General features: G+C 45.1%; 1 protein-coding gene across 1 annotated transcript in view; it reads left to right on the top strand.

The window, feature by feature from the left end:
* COL4A1 (collagen type IV alpha 1 chain) overlaps positions 1-18,371 on the top strand; it is a 221,258-nt gene that overhangs the window by 170,606 nt on the left and 32,281 nt on the right. The window contains exons 29-40 of the mRNA XM_024206140.3: positions 699-796; positions 1,024-1,174; positions 1,804-1,917; positions 2,364-2,531; positions 3,646-3,735; positions 5,743-5,895; positions 7,778-7,876; positions 7,969-8,058; positions 9,006-9,145; positions 16,401-16,527; positions 16,608-16,688; positions 17,625-17,723. Of these exons, the coding sequence (XP_024061908.2) occupies positions 699-796; positions 1,024-1,174; positions 1,804-1,917; positions 2,364-2,531; positions 3,646-3,735; positions 5,743-5,895; positions 7,778-7,876; positions 7,969-8,058; positions 9,006-9,145; positions 16,401-16,527; positions 16,608-16,688; positions 17,625-17,723 (1,410 nt within the window). The remainder of the gene's footprint in view (positions 1-698; positions 797-1,023; positions 1,175-1,803; positions 1,918-2,363; positions 2,532-3,645; positions 3,736-5,742; positions 5,896-7,777; positions 7,877-7,968; positions 8,059-9,005; positions 9,146-16,400; positions 16,528-16,607; positions 16,689-17,624; positions 17,724-18,371) is intronic.

Raw genomic sequence — 18,371 nt, 5'->3', positions numbered from 1 at the left:
GGAAGTTCTAAACGGGAGGGAAATGGGCAGAGCTCTGGTTCCACCCATCTGACTCATCAATTAGTGGATCTGGAAGTGAGGAAATAAGTTGCATCCAGTAAAGGGCTGCAGTAAATTGCTTTACCCTCGGCTTAAGGAGCAAGAAATGAATTATGTCTCATAGTTGCAACTCCTTCCCCGAGTTCCTCCTTGGGCAGCACAGCTATGCACCACCCCTTGTCAGGGACTGAACCTCAAAGCTGAATCTAGCTTTTTGTGTGGAAAAGGAGATGCATTTATGATTATGCAAAGCAGACTAGTGCTCTGTGAGGTCTACTTTAAATGATCCACAGAAGTTCAGAAAGTTTACTAGAATGCATTCTTTCCTTTAAAGAAGGCATGTTTTTTCTAAATGAGATGAACCTGTGCAAATATTAATTCAACATCAGTCATTAAATATATATATATATATTACTTCATTCACCCAAGACGAAATCCTGCAAGGTGCCGAGCACCCTAAACTCTATTGAAGTCATTGAGATTTGGGAGTGCACAGCCCCTCACAAGAAGTGCTCAGCCCTCACAAGTTTGGCATTTGAGGAGACCGACTTGACCCTGTTTAATACCTCTCTGTGTGAGTGTGAATAGTTCATTTAAAAGGCAGAAGAATCTTTAGGGTTAACTTACTGAGACCCTGATTATGTGTGTTTGTTTTGTAGGTTTCCCAGGTCAGCCTGGCACATCAGGTCAGCCAGGGGCTCAAGGGCGTCCTGGCTTTGATGGTTTACCAGGCACACCAGGTTTACCTGGTCAAAAAGTGAGTGTTTGCAGTTTACGTTGTTCTTTTCAATTACTATTTGTGTTATCAACAATACAGAGCTGTTGCTGGTACTAAGAAAAGTATAGTAGGCCAACTCCTCATCTGGGGTAATTTAGCATATATCCAGAGAAGGCCGGTATGATGATCTGCCTCCCAATTGCTTAATTTAAAAACACTTAATTTATTGTATATTGACTCCTAATCTATATTATTTGCACCTTAAGGGTGACCCTGGAGTGGGTCTCCCGGGTCCTAAAGGATTACCAGGCCCACAGGGCCCAGCTGGCTTCCCTGGAGAAAAAGGAAATGCTGGTTTGCCTGGCTTACGAGGAGAGCAAGGATTTCCAGGTGTACCTGGTCAGCCAGGAATCCAAGGTAATTGTAAAAAATCAAAGTTACAGCTCATTAGCATCAAGTATCAGGGGGTAGCCGTGTTAGTCTGTATCCACAAAAACAACAAGGATTGTGGTGGCACCTTAAAGACTAACAGATTTATTTGGGCATAAGCTTTCTTGGGTAAAAAACCTCACTTCTTCAGATGCATCTGAAGGTTATATCTGAAGAAGTGAGGTTTTTTACCCACGAAAGCTTATGCCCAAATAAATCCGTTAGTCTTTAAGGTGCCACCAGACTCCTTGTAGCTCATTAGTAGTAACATTTTTTACACTTTTTAAAAATAAATCTTAATGGTTGAAATTCATACCTGGGCAGAAAGCCAGCAAAAGACCTGTGCACCACTTAAACTTCCAGATATAATGTCCATTTCCCTTCCCTCTCTGCCTCCTTCCTGCCCACCTGGCTGTGCAGCCCTTCCTCTCCCCATTGCTTTTGGAACAGCCATTAAGAAAACACTAATGACTTAAATGGTGGATAGGCCTTCTGCTGGCCCCTGGGGGGGGGGGGGGGGGGGATTTTGCTCAAAGTGCCTGTCTACTATCTGCGCCAAGCAAGCCAAAAAAGTAATATGGCAAAATAATTGGCTTATGCTTTATTTTTCCCGGTAGGTGACCCAGGTTCAGCTGGATTACCAGGTTCACAAGGTGCCCCAGGTGTGCCAGGAATAGGCCCTCCAGGGCCCCCCGGTCCTGCAGGAGGACCAGGGCTACAGGGACCAAAAGGTGATACAAAATACTTGCTGGTTTTGTGTGTTCTTCCTTTTTCATTTATATCTGGAATCAATTTTATGGATCTTATGGGCATTAATATGGGGGGAAGTGGTAGGCCGCTTTTATAATATTTTCCAGCCTTTTAAAAATGTAAACTCCATGGATAAGAATCTTTAGAAAACCAGAACGTCATCAGACTTCATCTCTGTGACCTAAAACTGAAGGCTTCCTCACTAAATCTCTGCAGGCTGCACATACCAGCTGATGTAGCAGATTAAAAATAGAAATGGATAAGTTAGATTATGAGGACTTTTTCACTTTGTTTTCCTCTACTAATAAAGAAATGTGCTTTGTTTTCCACAAGATGCACAATTACAGAACATATTTGTACTTTATACTGTAATCTGATTAATAAAGTCCTATGTGCTCTATTAAGAGTTGGGGTTTTTTCCCTGTAGGATTTCCTGGAACAAAGGGAGAGAGGGGCTACCCAGGTATCCCAGGACTAGATATGCCAGGACCAAAAGGAGATAAGGGTAGCTCTGGCCAGAGTGGGCTACCAGGTCTGGTAGGTTTACCTGGCGCACCTGGTCCACAAGGAAAAGGTGGACTTCCAGGCTTTCCAGGTATGCATTTTTGCTTTCAGAAAATTAATCATTTGTTTTTTTTGACTGTTTCAAATACCAATAGTAAATTAAAGATCTGTTTTTTTAAGTAAGCAAAACAAATTAAGAATAGTCTGTGGAGAAAACAGTATCTATCTTTTTTATTAAATCATAGTTGTGTCAAATTCTGTGTCATTATGCCACTTAGTTGTATGCCTTTCATTGCAGTTAGGATTTGATTCCGAAAGAGTCTGAGTACTCAGGCTCTGATCCAGCAAAACACTTAAGCACATGCTTAACTCTAAGCATATCCTTAAGTGTTCTGGTGGATTGGCGCTACATAGCTTTCAAGGTTAAGCCCTTAAATTGTGGCTAAGGATCCACCTTTAAAAAACAAACAATACTGCTGTTCTGTCAGACTCATCCCTGATGTTTAGGCAGTGTTTGATCTCAATAAAACAAGTATTAATCTGGAGCAATTGTATTGTAACTGCAACTGAGATTAGCATCTGACCCTCCATCTCATTACTTTGGAATTTTAAGGAACTGTCAAGAACTCTCTATTTTGGATTGATCCGGAGTCTCTACTTTTCATCTATTTTTTTTACTGTTTCTTTCTCTAGCAATATTTTAACAGCCTACTGGGCTTGCCATGTATATGATATTATATATAAAACACACCTGGCAAACAAACTGACAGGACAGAGCCCATAGTTCTGGGTTAGCTTATTTTGGGTGGGATGGATGGGAGTTAAATAGTTCAGGTGGGCTCAGTCATATGTTTGAAAATAAAATACAATAAAAGATTCTGGGAATCCTGTGCTAACAATTTTAAAAAACCCAACTGTATTTCTTGACCAAATTACTCTGTTTTATATATATATATATATATTTATATATATATATATAAAAATTTATATATTTAAATGGAATTTGTTAAGAGATTGTACTTGGATGATTAGGTTTTGTTTTCTGAGACCTAAGGAACATATGTTGTTTACTAGACATATTACTTACTAAATTTTTATTAATGAATAATATAATGTAATACAGGCAGTAAGTCATTCAATTTCTGTTACTTATTTTATTTTAGTCAATTACATTTCTATTAAATATTATTTTGCTTTGGTTTCAGGCATCAAAGGAGAAATGGGAGTTATGGGAACCCCTGGAATCCCAGGTGCTCCCGGGCCACTAGGAAATCCAGGATTACAGGGTGAAAAAGGTAGGAATTTTTGACAAATGAAGATCTAGCGAGAAGTCATTAAAAGAGATTGCCTCCAATTAGAATGTGAATCTAAAGTCATTTAAAAAAACCACTATGGGTTTCGACGTTCAAGGAGGACAGAATATTGGAGTCAGGATCTGCATGTTATATTGAGTTCCTGTTTAGCATATTTACAATGTTAATGGAAGTTTAAAACTTTTATCTAAGATATGGTATAGTCATTAAAGCAAAAGACACTGAGCCAGGGGCACCAGAACTGGGGGGGGGGCAAAGGGCCATGGCTCTCCCACTTTTTGAAAGTTGATTGGCCTGGGCCGTCCCCTTTTCACCCACTGCCCGGTCCCCTGCCCCTCCTCATCCCCCCAAGACCCGCCCCCCAATCAGGCCAGAAGCTGGAGCCAGGTCGGAGTAAGAGCCGCATAGGCAGCTATGGGGAGCCACAGACCCTCCACCTGCCCTGGGTGCGGTGTCTGGGGGGCAAGGACATGGGCTGGGGGCTGCTCTCGGTCCCCCCTATCCCGGGCAGGTGGAGGGGCCCGGGCTACCTGGCCAGACTCCGGCTTCCGGCTTCCCCGGGGGGCGGAGCCACACGGGCCCCCTCCCCCACTTTTAGGAAGACTCCATCGCCCCTGCACTGAGCCACTGAGAGCATGGAATCTAAATGTATTATAGACACTGATTTATTAAGCTCAGTTTTCAACCTTAATAGGCCATTCCTGTCCTAAAATACTTAAATTGGCACCTCAGCATGAATATGCATCAGTCTGAGCATCTATTTATGGGGTAGATGCCCTACACCTTTATGTAAAACTCCACAAGAAATGAACAGGTTTTATAGAAGTTTTAAATTTGTAAAAAAGTGGCAGGAGTCTGGTTTTACCCCCTCCCTGTTAGCAGGTATTAGAACCCTGCAGGGAGCTGCTGATTGGTTCCTGCTGACTCACTGTTGAAGACATGGCTCATTAACTCCACCCTTGATAAAAAGGCAGGTGGGAGCCAGACACTGGGGCTGAGAATTCCTAAAGAAGGAACCAGGGCATGACCACACTAAGAAAATAAGTGTATTTTTGACATGTGTTAACAGGTCAAGATAAAACATAGACTCCACCACTACGGTTTACCATGACTAGCTAACACATGTTAGAAGTGAAACTGTCTTGGCTACACTATGATTTTAACATGTTAAAAATACATCTTTTATTTTCCTAGTGAAGACAAGGCCTTGGAAATAGCCATGTCTGGGGAGGAGGTGTGGACTGAAGTGTATGTTGTTTTGATTTGAGTGGCCTTGTTAGCAAAGCTGGACACCAAGAATAGGATGCACTAAGCCAGAGGTTTTTTTCCATGCAAGAGCAGGGTAAGGACCAGCCAGATCAGGGAGGATTCAATAGAAATTATGCTAAAAAATATAGAATTTAAAGGAGAGTTAAGTCCTTCCTATAGGTTGTTCTAGCCATCCCATAGGATTCTATCGTTAAATTTGCCGGTGGGTGGGTTTAAAAAAAAAAAGGAAGATTGTCATTAAATTCTATAAGACTTTGCCATGGGGGTGTTACAATAAGATGCCCCCATTTGAAAATTGGGCACATTGTATCTGATGGAAGGGGTTGGAGAGGGAACGACAATAACAGAAGCTTCCTTCCAACCCCAATCCCATTCTGCTGGGACAAGGTAGGTGGAAAAGTGGGAGAGCCACACCACCTGAAAGGTGCAGTGATTTAGATATCCTTCCAGGCCACTTCCTTAGGCAGGGCTGCTGTGGAGCCTGGTCATAAATTAAAGCAGCTTTCTGGTTGGCAGAACTCAACCTCCCTTGCAACACAGCTACCCCCATGGGAACATGGAGTAAAAAATGCCCCATCCTGTCCCTGTGGAGGTAAATCAGGCTCCCCTGACCTTGGTACACTTAGCTCGCAGTTTGAATTAGTAATTACTTTGTTTTGCACGTATCTGTCACACATCATACGTTACTGTGGTGTTCTATCCGGTATTCTCTCACTGCAGGTACTTCAGGTTTTCCGGGTACGCCAGGGCCACGAGGTGATCCTGGTTTCAAAGGGAGTAAAGGTGAAGAAGGTCTACCAGGAGAACCAGGAACCATAAAGCCAACGGACATGGAAAATATGAAAGGCCAAAAGGGAGACCCAGGAGAAAAAGGTAAACTTTTATCTTTACATTTGGATAAGTACTGATCTTTATCTATTATGTATTAAAGGTGATGCTTAGTTAAAGGTGATGCTTACTGTTTGTCCTCTGTTACATCTTGGTTTTAGAAAGCCAGCTTTCAAAAATCAAAATCTAGGAGCTTCACATAGCCAACTAAACATTTATCTCCAAGTTTATTCAACACTCCCTAGGGAAAGGTGTCATTCTGGTATACAGTGGCAAATTTAAAAGTTTTCTACTGGTTTGCGGGAAATCAGTGGTTCTACCAATCATTTTTTCTCATTTTAAGCACATCCTTAGGAGAAAAAAGTATCTCTTGAATCAGCAGAATCTCTCACAACAGAAGAAACATTTTAAGTGTGTCCACAGTAACCGCAATAGCTGGTCAGAAAATTTAAACCTTTATTCTTGAAAAATATTGAAACCTCAAAGTTGTTTTCCTTTCAAAGGTTTTGAAACAGACCCAATTTTTTGCCTTTTTTTTAATGCATTTTTTTTTGTTAATTTTTTTATAAAAATCATTATCAAAATGATTATTGACATTTTTGGTTTTAACGCTAATCCATTTTTCGGTAAATTAAAACTTTCAGTGATCTTTTTAGTAACCTTTTCAGTTGGGTAAAAGGCACCATATTTTTTTTTAATAATGAAATCTTTCAACAATGTTCATTGAAAAAATTCAATTTCAAACTAAAGCCATTTTTCAACAACGCTTCTTGTTTTAAAAATTTCAGTAGCTACTCTCCAGCATCCTTATTAAGACTAATTTATTGTATGATGCTAACAAGAAGTGAATCAACTAACAAAATATAAAGGTAAAAAAATCTAATTCAGAGTGATCCTTTCGTCTGGGTTTCTCTATATGTGCTGTCTTCTCCGTTTCTCTCTCAAGGCTTGTCTTCACTACCCGCCCGGATCGGCGGGTAGAAATCGATCTCTCGGGGATCGATTTATCGCGTCTCGTCGGGACGCGATAATCGATCCCCAAATCGACGCGCGTACTCCATCAGCCCAGGTAGGAGTAAGCGCCGTCGACGGGGGAGCCGCAGCGGTCGATTTGCCGCTGTCCTCACAGCGGGGTAAGTCGGATCAGATACGTAGAATTCAGCTACGCTATTCCCGTAGCTGAATTTGCGTATCTGAAATCGATCCCCCTCCCCCCGTAGTGTAGACGTAGCCTAAGATTGTCAGTTCCTTTGGAACTGTCTTCATTTTGTGTTTTGCAAAGAGAAATGGTGCACAGGATAGTGGCCATGGCTTAGAAGCAGAGGCACTACACTTATGTATGGACAATAGCATAAGGGGGCTCTTAGACGAAGGTCTAAAGTTAGGTAAATCAAGGTAGCAGGGGCTTTCACATTTGAGCCAACACAGAGGTCACTCAAGCAGCCTCTTGTTCACAGACAGATCCCACAGTTACCTGCTTAGAAGGCAAAATAGTCACGTCAGTCATTCATGTTGCAACCTGACACTGTCTGGTGTCTCATTACACATTAACATAATTATAGGATAATAGCTTTCTACTAGATGTCTCAAATACATTTATCCATTCTGAATGTATTATGTTTCTTTTCATGCTCTTTTTCAAGATATATCTTGCCACATACATTACAAAAGAAACTGAATACTGTGATTGTGTGCACTAACAACAAAGCTGATTTTGGTTACATATACGTAGTTGGTGTGCTAGATAACTCTTACAATGTTACTGCACTACATCTGAAGTTTGAATTCATCCATTTCCTTGTTTAGTAGAGAGAAGTGACAACTGTGAAGATTCTCACAATGCAGGATTTGCCTATTACTTTACATGTGAGAGTAAAATTAACGAAAGAATTGAACATTAGTTTTTTGGGGTTTTTTTGGTATCCAGGACAAGAAGGACGAATAGGAGAAAAGGGAAAAACAGGGGATTATGGTGTAGCAGGAATGCCAGGGAAGGATGGTGAACCTGGCTTCCCAGGACTTCCAGGTATGTTTGCAGCTTTTTATAAATGTAACTAGCACAGACTTTTGTAATCCTTGTTAATTAATGGAACTTGTAACACTTTTCATTGTTCGTAGGACGAAAAGGTGATCAAGGCCCTCCAGGATACCCAGGTGACCCAGGATTTCCAGGACAAAAAGGGTCAATTGGAGAAATGGGTTTGCCAGGTACCACATGGTGTGAACTTAGCTTGTTGAGATATCACCTTCACAAAGATATGTGTCAAAAGTGGCTGGTCAAAATAGTGAAGGAAACACAGATCTTAAAATATTTAGGGATAGATCGAGCCTTTAACCAATAGCTGTGTCTCCCCAGGAGAGATGCCCAGGAAGGAATTGTGACTGAGTCCTCCTCCTTACTTCAGAGGGGAATAACTTCCCTCAGCTGGTTGCAGGTTACATCCCACCTCATGCTGCCTCAGCTCTGCTGGCGCGCAGTTTGGAGTGATGGGACAGTCCAGGCTCTACTCACTGATTACTCAGCACTGTGGCACACTACTCCTGTTCTCCGCCTCTGCCTGGAATCGAGGTGGAAAGGCTCCACATGGTGTAGGGAACTTATTGCCCCTTGTGCTCCTGTGTCTGGCCACATTCTGACCCTTGAACCCCTGAAGTTAAAAATAATTATTGTTAGTGCTCAGTCAAAGAAGATTTTCTTGTTAAACTATGTTATTTGCATAGATTGGACAACAGAGAGGATGCTGTACTTTCGCCACTGGTTTAAATATGGCCCAAGTCAGCAGTGACCAAGGCTATGTCTACGCTTATGGTGGAGTGGAGTGTACATACTTTGCACGCCCCTCTCACGTGGGTATAAATAACAGTGTAGACAGTGAGGCACTGCTTAGGATATGTATGTACCCTACATAGCTCTCTACACACCAAAGCAATGCCTCCCCCACCTACACTGCTATTTTTAGCAGTGTAATGTCCCATGCTGGTGGCTTCTTAGGTGGCTAGGTTCTTGTTTATTTCTATTTACTAGATAGTACAGCAATTCACTTGTTTTCTAGTTCTAACATCCACAGTCGTTTCAAGGTAACATCTCAATAACAGATTTTTGTCTTTATTGCTGGGGTGCTACAGATTTAATGTACTTTTTATTATATTGTTAGGAACATCTGGAGAAAAAGGTGTACCAGGTGTGCCAGGCTCACAAGGTATACCAGGGTACCCTGGATTACAAGGTGCAAAAGGAGACAAAGGAGAGTCGGGTATTCCAGGGGTTGGCATTCCAGGTTCTCCGGGTGAGAAGGTATTTACAATCTCAAAAATGAATTGTCTCATTTCTAATAAGTACCTCAAAAGATTCATTTGTTCATAAGTTATTCTGTTAAATTTCTATTTTAACATCTGAGTGGAGAGAGAGTGAGTGAGTGAGTGAGTGAGTGTGTGTGTGTGAAAGAGAGGCCTGGTGGTTAGGGACATGGGAGTCCTGGGTTCAAGTCCCTGCTCTACTATGGACTTCCTGTATGACCTTGGGCAAGTCACTAACCTCTCTGTGTCTCAGTTCCCCATCTATAAAATGGGTCTAAACTTGAGGTGGCTGGCAGTCTAGGTTCCAAAGCCAAAGAAACCAACAGAAGTCAACCCTCCCCAACCTTGGCATTGGAAACAGGAGATGATGATGGGGATATGTGTGTGTGTGTGTTGTGACAAAGTTCCTCCTCTATCTTGGTGGGTCCTGCGCTTACTGGCGGATTTTCTTGCCTCAGAGATTCACCATGTGGGTTGGGGAACAGCCTAGAGACCTTCCCCTCTGGGAGAACCCACAGTCCAGGTCAATTGGGAGGTTTGGGGGGAACCCGGGCCCGCCCTCTACTCCAGGTTCCAGCCCAGGGCCCTGTGGACTGCAGCTGTCTATAGTGCCTCCTGTAACAGCTGCATGACAGCTACAACTCCCTGGGCTACTTCCCCATGGCCTCCTCCAAACACCTTCCTTATTCTCACCACAGGACCTTCCTCCTGGTGCCTGATAACGCTTGTGCTCCTCAGTCCTCCAGCAGCACACCCTCTCAGTCTCAGCTCCTTGCGCCTCTTGCTCCCAGCTCCTCACACGCGCACCACAAACTGAAGTGAGCTCCTTTTTAAAGCCCAGGTGCCCTGATTAGCCTGCCTTAATTGATTCCAGCAGCTTCTTCTTAATTGGCTCCAGGTGTCCTAATTAGCCTGCCTGCCTTAACTGGTTCTAGCAGGTTCCTGATTACTCTAGTGCAGCCCCTGCTCTGGTCACTCAGGGAACAGAAAACTACTCATCCAGTGACCAATATATTTGCCCTCTACCAGACTCCTGTACCCCACTGGTCTGGGTCTGTCACATATCCCTCCCCCCTGCTCAACGTCAAAGGGTTGGGCAGCTTGGGACGCCAGACAGTGCACACGTGACAAGCCATCGGCGTTGCCATGATGGCTCCCTGCTCTGTGTTGCACACGGAACTGGAAAGGTTGGAGGGATAAGAACCATCTGGTCACCCTTGTGTTCTTCTCCTTGTTCCGCTGCATCCATTGAAGAGGGGCATGGTCGGTCACAAGGACAAATCTGCGCCCGAGCAGGTAGTAGCGCAATGTTTCCATGGCCCATTTTACAGCGAGGCATTCTCTCTCCACCACTGCATATTTTTGTTCCCTTGGAAGGAGTTTCCGACTGAGGTATAGAATTGGGTGTTCCTCCTCCCCGACCATCTGTGATAGAACCAACCCTACTTCCGATGCATCAGTCTGCAGGATAAACTCCTTGGTGAAATCAGGGGCTATCAGTACGGGGTTACTACAAAGGGCAGTGCATAGGTCTGTGAATGCTTCCTCTGCTGCGTCAGACCATCTCACCAGATCAGGTCCACGGGCTTTCACTAGGTCTGTCAGGGGGCTTGCCCTTGTGGCAAAGTGGGGGATAAATCATCGGTAATACCCCACCACACCTAGGAACGCCCGGACTTGTTTCTTGCGACTTGGTCGGGGCCAATTTTGGATGGCCTCTAACTTGTTCACTTGGGGTTTTACCAGACCTTTTCCCACAATGTAGCCAAGATATTTGGCCTCTGTAAACCCTACAGCGCACTTGGCAGGGTTTGCTGTAAGGCCAGCTCGTCTGAAGGTATCGAGGACTGCCTCCACCTTCTCCAGGTGGGTTTCCCAGTCTGGGGTATGAATGACCACATCGTCCAAGTAGGCAGCAGCATAACTGTTATGCGTGCGTAATAGCTTGTCCATGAGGCGCTGGAAGGAAGCTGAGGCCCCATGTAGTCCAAAAGGGAGGACAGTATATTGAAAAAGACCCTCTGGTGTAGAGAATGCAGTCTTTTCCTTTGCGTCTTCTGCAAGGGGAATCTGCCAGTACCCCTTTGTCAAGTCTAGGGTAGTCAAGTACTGGGCATTACCCAGACGGTCCACTAGCTCATCTATGCGAGGTATGGGGTACGTGTCGAACTGGGATACTTTGTTTAGTCACCGGAAGTCGTTGCAAAATCTTGTGGTGCCATCAGGTTTGGGCACCAGCACGATTGGGCTGGACCACTGACTGTGGGATTCTTCGATGATCCCCAGCTCCAGCATTTTTTTTACTTCTGCTTTTATTTCCTCCCTTTTTGCCGCCGGCACCCGATAGGGCCTCATTGTTACTCTGGCCCCAGGGTTCGTGACGATGTGGTGATATGTCTCGGTTGTTCGACCCGGTTTTGTCGAGAACACATCTTGGTTCCAGAAGATCATCTCAGACACCTCATTCTTCTGGTCTGGTGTTAAATCGGGAGACACTCTCACCTGTTTGGAAGGCTTGTTTTCCTGGGTTAGGTCTTTTTGGACCGTTGTGCATGCCTCTTGTGCATGCTAGGGTTTCAGAAGGTTAACGTGATAAATCCGTTCTTGTTTTCTGCGTCCTGGCTGCCGCACCTTGTAGGTTACTTCCCCCATGGGTTCAACCACCTCATAGGGCCCCTGCCATTGGACCAGAAGCTTGCTTTCTGCCGTGGGTACCAACACCATAACCCGATCCCCTGGTTGGAACTGTCGCACGTTTGCCTGGCGATTGTAATGGGTTCGCTGGGCCTCCTGTGCCTTCTCCAAATGTTCCCGTACAATAGGGGTAACCCGGGCTATCCGGTCTCGCATCTGCATTACATGCGCTATGATATTTCTCCCCTCATTGGGTTCCTCTTCCCAGATCTCTTTGGCGATATCTAGTATGCCACGGGGGTGACGCCCGTATAATAACTCGAAGGGGGAAAACCCAGTTGAGGCCTGTGGTACCTCCCGGATAGCGAACATAAGGTAGGGTAGTAGGGTGTCCCAATCCTTCCCGTCCCGACTTACCACCTTCCTTATCATAGCCTTGAGGGTTCGGTTAAACCTTTCTACCAACCCATCAGTCTACAGATGGTAGACCGAAGTTCTCAGGGTATGTATATGGAGCAGCGTACAGAGGTCCTTCATTAGCTTCGACATAAATGGGGTTCCTTGGTCAGTTAATATCTCCTTCGGTAGCCCCATTCAGGCAAAGATCCCCACCAGCTCTTTGGCTATCGTTTTAGAGGCCGTGTTCCGCAGGGGGACGGCTTCTGGGTAGCGAGTAGCATAGTCCAAAACAACAAGTATATATTGATGGCCCCGAGCCATCTTTTCCAGGGGTCCCACTAGGTCCATGGCTATTCACTCGAAGGGGACCTCTATGATGGGAAGGGGTACTAAAGGTGCCCTCAAGTGGGGACGGGGACTGTGCAGCTGACACTCCGGGCAGGAGGCACAGTACCTCCGCATTTCTTCATGTACTCCGGGCCAGAAGAACAGTCGTAGGACTCGTGCCAGGGTCTTCTCTACCCCCAAATGCCCCCCAAAAAGGTGACTATGAGCAAGACTTAATACAGCGTTCTGGTGTTTTTGAGGTACTAGGATCTGCTGTACCTTCTGCCCCAGTACTGGTGCAACCCGGTATAAGAGATCCTTCTTAATTATGAAGTAGGGTCCTGGTTCCTGGGTTTTTCCTTCCACAGGGACCCCATCTATTTCAGTCACCTCCTTCCTAATGTTGTCATACCTTGGGTCTTCTGCCTGGTCCCGTCCAAAATTTCCTCTCCCGGGGCTAATCTGCCCAAGATCTAGGGGCCCAGTCTCTGTTGCCTCTAGTGGTTCAGAAGAATTAGGGTGGGGGTCAGACGCAGGTGCTTCTCCCTCCTGCGTGGCCTCCTTTTCAGCTGCGCGGGTCCGCCTACCTACAAGAGCGACCCTCTGGCTTTGGGTCAGTATTCGGGTTCCCAAGGCCTTAGCTGCCCTTCTTTCCCTTTTTGTCTTTCTACCCTGTCTGGAAGTGGAGAACAAATCTGGGGATATTTCAGAGAAGATTGGGGGTTGACAGTCTGCTGTGGATGCCTCATCAATTTTAGGATCCCCATCTTTCTCCAATCCCCCTACTGGGAGTAAGTTTCCAAACCCTGGGAAGTCCCTCCCTATGAGCACCGGGTATGAGAGTTTAGGGACTACACCTGCTGCTACGTCAGTAGTGTTCCCTTGGATCTCGATTTTTACTGGGATGGTGGGGTAGTAACTAACTGTCCCATGGACACATGTTATCCCCATACGTTTAGCCTGCAGCAGCTGACTACGCTTCACGAGCTTCCCTGAGATAAGCGTGATAGCACTCCCCGAATCAACCAGTGCCGTGGTCCCTACCCCATTTAGTTTCACTAGTCTGGTATACATATGTGGGGTTAATGAGACCCCCACAAGGTGGATTAGGGAGCATGGATCTGCCCAGTTCCCCAGGTTACACTGCATAGGCTCCTCAGTATTGGGAGACTGTGCAGCTATGTGTCCCCACTCCCCGCAGCCATAACATCTGTATGGAGCCCTAGGCGTTCCCCGGTCTCTTGGTTTGGGCAGTCTAACATCACGATCCTCTTCTCCCTCAGTGCTCCGACTCTTTTTGGCCTCTAATGGGCTTTCAGCCTCTCTCTTTTTCCACCTGGGCCCTCCTGGTGGCCCAGTCACCCGAACTTTAGGGCTTGGTGCTGCTAGTTTAACCCGGGGTGCCTCTTCCTTAACTGGTCGGGTCAGCTCCCTCACTGTCCTTCGCCTTTCTACCAGGGCGACAACCTCATCATAGGTGGAGGGTTCGTTCTGGCTTACCCAGGCACGAAGGTCTGGTGGTAGTCCCCTCACGTATCGGTCGATGACCAGAACCGCTAGTATCTCTTCCGGACTCCGGGACTCTGTTTGCAACCACTTTTGTGCGAGATGGATGAGGTCATACAATTGGGACCGCGGGGTTTTGTCTTACTGGTACCTCCAACCGTGATACTGCTGGGCCCGCACTGCTGTCATTACCCCAGATCTGGCCAGGATCTCTGCTTTCATCTGGGGGTAGTCTGCCGCAGCCTCTTCGGGCAGATCATGGTAGGCCTTCTGGGCCGCCCCACACAGGAATGGGGCAAGGGTGCCAGACTGCTGATCTCGAGGCCAGGCCTCCCGTAGGGCTGTCCTCTCAAAGGCCAGAAGGTATGCCTCTACATCATCCTCCCGTGTCATTTTCTGCAGCCAATGGCTGGCCCGTATGAGCCGCGTCCCATCATGGCCGCAATTCAGCTCTGTAAGGGACTTTACCTGGTTTACCAGTTCCCGCAACATAGCTCAGTCTTGAGCAGCCTGGTCCATCAGCAGGCGATTAGTCTCTTGCTGTAGCCGCACTGCCTCCTGTTGGGCGGCTGCCTGGACATGGGTAGCCTCTTGCTGGGCCACCATAGCTTGTATCAGTGCCCGCACTACGTCATCCATTGTGGTGAAAAAAAATAAACCCTCTCCCCTTTTTTTGTTTTTTGTTTTTTGTTTAAATCACCCTCCTTCTTCCGCCGCGCTGTGCACCCCAAGATCCTACCCCTGACACCAGTGTGACAAAGTTCCTCCTCTATCTTGGTGGGTCCTGCGCTTATTGGCGGATTTTCTTGCCTCAGAGATTCACCATGTGGGTTGGGGAACAGCCCAGAGACCTTCCCCTCTGGGAGAACCCACGGTCCAGGTCAATTGGGAGGTTTGGGGGGAACCCGGGCCCGCCCTCTACTCCGGGTTCCAGCCCAGGGCCCTGTGGACTGCAGCTGTCTATAGTGCCTCCTGTAACAGCTGCATGACAGCTACAACTCCCTGGGCTACTTCCCCATGGCCTCCTCCAAACACCTTCCTTATTCTCACCACAGGACCTTCCTCCTGGTGTCTGATAACGCTTGTGCTCCTCGGTCCTCCAGCAGCACACCCTCTCAGTCTCAGCTCCTTGCGCCTCTTGCTCCCAGCTCCTCACACTCGCACCACAAACTGAAGTGAGCTCCTTTTTAAAGCCCAGGTGCCCTGATTAGCCTGCCTTAATTGATTCCAGCAGCTTCTTCTTAATTGGCTCCAGGTGTCCTAATTAGCCTGCCTGCCTTAACTGGTTCTAGCAGGTTCCTGATTACTCTAGTGCAGCCCCTGCTCTGGTCACTCAGGGAACAGAAAACTATTCATCCAGTGACCAGTATATTTGCCCTCTACCAGACTCCTGTACCCCACTGGTCTGGGTCTGTCACAGTGTGTGTATGGAAGGCCTCATATACTCCATGGCACAATGGTACCAAATTTTGCGGCAGTGTTGATTTAGTCTATCTCCATAAAATAAAATAATTTACATCACTGAAAATGAAAGAAACGAACTCTTAAAAAATGACTGAGAAGATGCAAAACACATTACAGAAGCTCCCTGACTTACGCAAGTGTTCCATTCCGGAACGCCTTGCATAAGTCGAATTTTGTATAAGTTGGAAACGTATCTCTGACAATCACGCAAAAAAAAAAAAAAAGCTTGCGGAACTTACAGAACTTTTTCCGTAAGTGCGGATTTCTGTAAGTTAGGTTTGCGTAACCGAGGAGCGGCTATATACTAAAACATACCCTGATTTCCCTTCCTTACAGGCATTTGAGGAGGTTAAATACATTAAAAGATTGTGAGCTGTTCAGATAATTTAGTAATGGGCACCATATACTTGCCATAGATAAACTTAATTCACACTCCACATATTCTGAAAGGGGCTCTGTTGTTGGTTCACAAGACTTTTTGAAGGCAAATATTTAGAGTATCCTTTGAACTTTGGAGTAAAAATTATAAAATTAAACCCTGTGTATTTAATAGTAAACAAAGAATTTTGATAATCTGGACTTTGACGGTGACTAAATGCATGGGCAATAAAGAAGTTATGTGGGTAACTTATAAAAAATTGCAATCTTTATCACTGGAAGAAAAAAAAGATAAAAGGCCCCCAATGAAGTGTATAAGAAGGCTTCTAGTCATCTGTGCACTACATAAATAGAATGAATTAAGATAATTGTGTGTTTGTGAGCCTACAGGCTTCACTTAATTTAATCCTAAATAAAGAGGATGAAATTCTTTAATACGATGGTGGATATAATGGGGGGAAATTATGTAATATTGCAGAACATGATATGCCATTTTACCACATCTTAAGTGTGTGGCTTTTATTGTTTGCTTTTTTTTCCCATAGGGAGAACAAGGAAGACCAGGTGTTCCAGGCTTCCCTGGTGAAAAAGGTGAAAAGGGTAGCACAGGAATTGCAGGAATGCCTGGTCATCCAGGTCCCAAAGGATTACCTGGCATTGCAGGATATCCAGGCAAGTCCTAAAAACATTTAATGTAAAACTAACAAGAACAAATGTACAGTCAGTGAATCAAATCCTCTTGCTTTCTTTAGGCAGTCCAGGTACCCAGGGAGAAAAGGGTGAAAAAGGACTCTCTGGTTTGGATGGCATTCCAGGTTTAAAAGGAGAAGCAGGTAAAGAATCCACTTCATTTTTAAAAAGCACCATTTCAAGTGTGCTTTCTACTCTAAAAAGTGACTGAACACTTCTGTATTTATCTGGGCTTCTGTATTTATTTTGTCTCAAACCTTTAGGGCCTGATCTCCACTATGTTACATTGGTGTAATGTCACTGGGGTAAAACTAGTATGCTACAGTCAAAGTGGAGAGTCAGGCTATATAGGGTGATTGTATGAATTCTCATGGCCCAGTTCTCTCTCTGCAGGACATAAGCACCTCATATTCAATGGGTGATACTGAGGGAGAAGACTCAAGCTCTTACTGGAGTTTCTTATAATTTAGTCTTAGCTGGGTTCACAACTATTACTATAAGAAACTAAAACAGGGATCAGCAGCCTTTGGCACGTGGCCCATCAGGGAAATCTGGTGGCGGGTCGGGATGGTTTGTTTACCTGCAACGTCCACAGGTTTGGCCGATCGCAGCTCCCACTGGCCACGTTTCGCCGTTCCAGGCCAATGGGGGCTGCGGGAAACGGCGGCCAGCACATCCCTTGGCCCATGCCACTTCCCACAGCCCCCCATTGGCCTGGAACAGCGAACCGCGGCCATTGGGAGCTGCGATTGACCGAACCTGCGGACGCTGCAGGTGAACAAACCATCCCGGCCCGCCAGCGGATTTCCCTGATGGGCCGCATATCAAAGGTTGCTGATCCCTGAACTAAAAGGACTGATTCTTCTTTGATACTGGTGTAATTCAGGAGTAACAACAGTGAAGGCAGTGGAGTTCTGCCAATGTAATACCTATGTAAAGTGAGAGCAGAATCAAGTCTATAATGAATAACTGCTGTTTGACTTCAATGGAAGCAGCATCATAACCTACGTTTCCATTGAGAGAAAGATGTGTAAAAATCTGATGGCTGGATTATAAAATGGCAATGAATGATTTTTCAGGTGAGCATGGTTCTCAAGGTCCCTCTGGTGTCCCTGGACAGAAAGGTGAACAAGGTTATGATGGAATTCCAGGTTCGCCTGGAGCAAAGGGTGACCCAGGTAAGCATCATGCCAGGTTACCTTTCTTTTGTGTTAAAATGTACATATATGTCAGATATTTATTATAGAAATGCACAGGAAGTGTCTGATTGCACAGTCAAATAAGATGGAGGACCATGTAGTTTTTAAGTACTTACATTGGGAGGATTATATACTGAAGTTTGTATAATGCCTTGCAAACTACTATAAAGCTGGTAATTTGGACAGAAAGTTTCTTAGTAAATTGGTAGGTCTGGTCTCAATACTGACATTTTTCCCCTAAGAAATTTGCTACAATAATCTTTGTTTGAAATATTTCAGTAAAACAAATTGTTGGTTTTTCATGACAGAAGTTTTGAACTGATTTGTAATGAAAACTTTTACTTCAAATAGACATAAAATGTCATTTTGGTTTTTAAAACCAAAATATGTAAACAACATTTAGTCTATACGAAACAAAAAAATCGTTTCAAAATTTCTGTGGGAAAAACACATTTTTTTCATCAGAATCAAGAATATCTCCTCTTAACTCCCACTGACATACATTGACAAGGACTGCAGCATCAGACCCCTAAAGTGGGCATGGATATTTAAATCCAACAGAACGTTATATTCTTCACATGAGCATTCCTGAAAAGGTATAAATTGGAGGGGAAAGAACCATGTGTA

Source organism: Terrapene carolina, unplaced genomic scaffold (genome assembly GCF_002925995.2).
Source record: "Terrapene carolina triunguis isolate 2854851 unplaced genomic scaffold, T_m_triunguis-2.0 Scaffold21, whole genome shotgun sequence".
NCBI lineage: Eukaryota > Metazoa > Chordata > Testudines > Emydidae > Terrapene > Terrapene triunguis.
The sequence above is the reverse complement of the archived record's forward strand: the minus strand, read 5'-3'. Positions and strand labels throughout refer to the sequence as shown.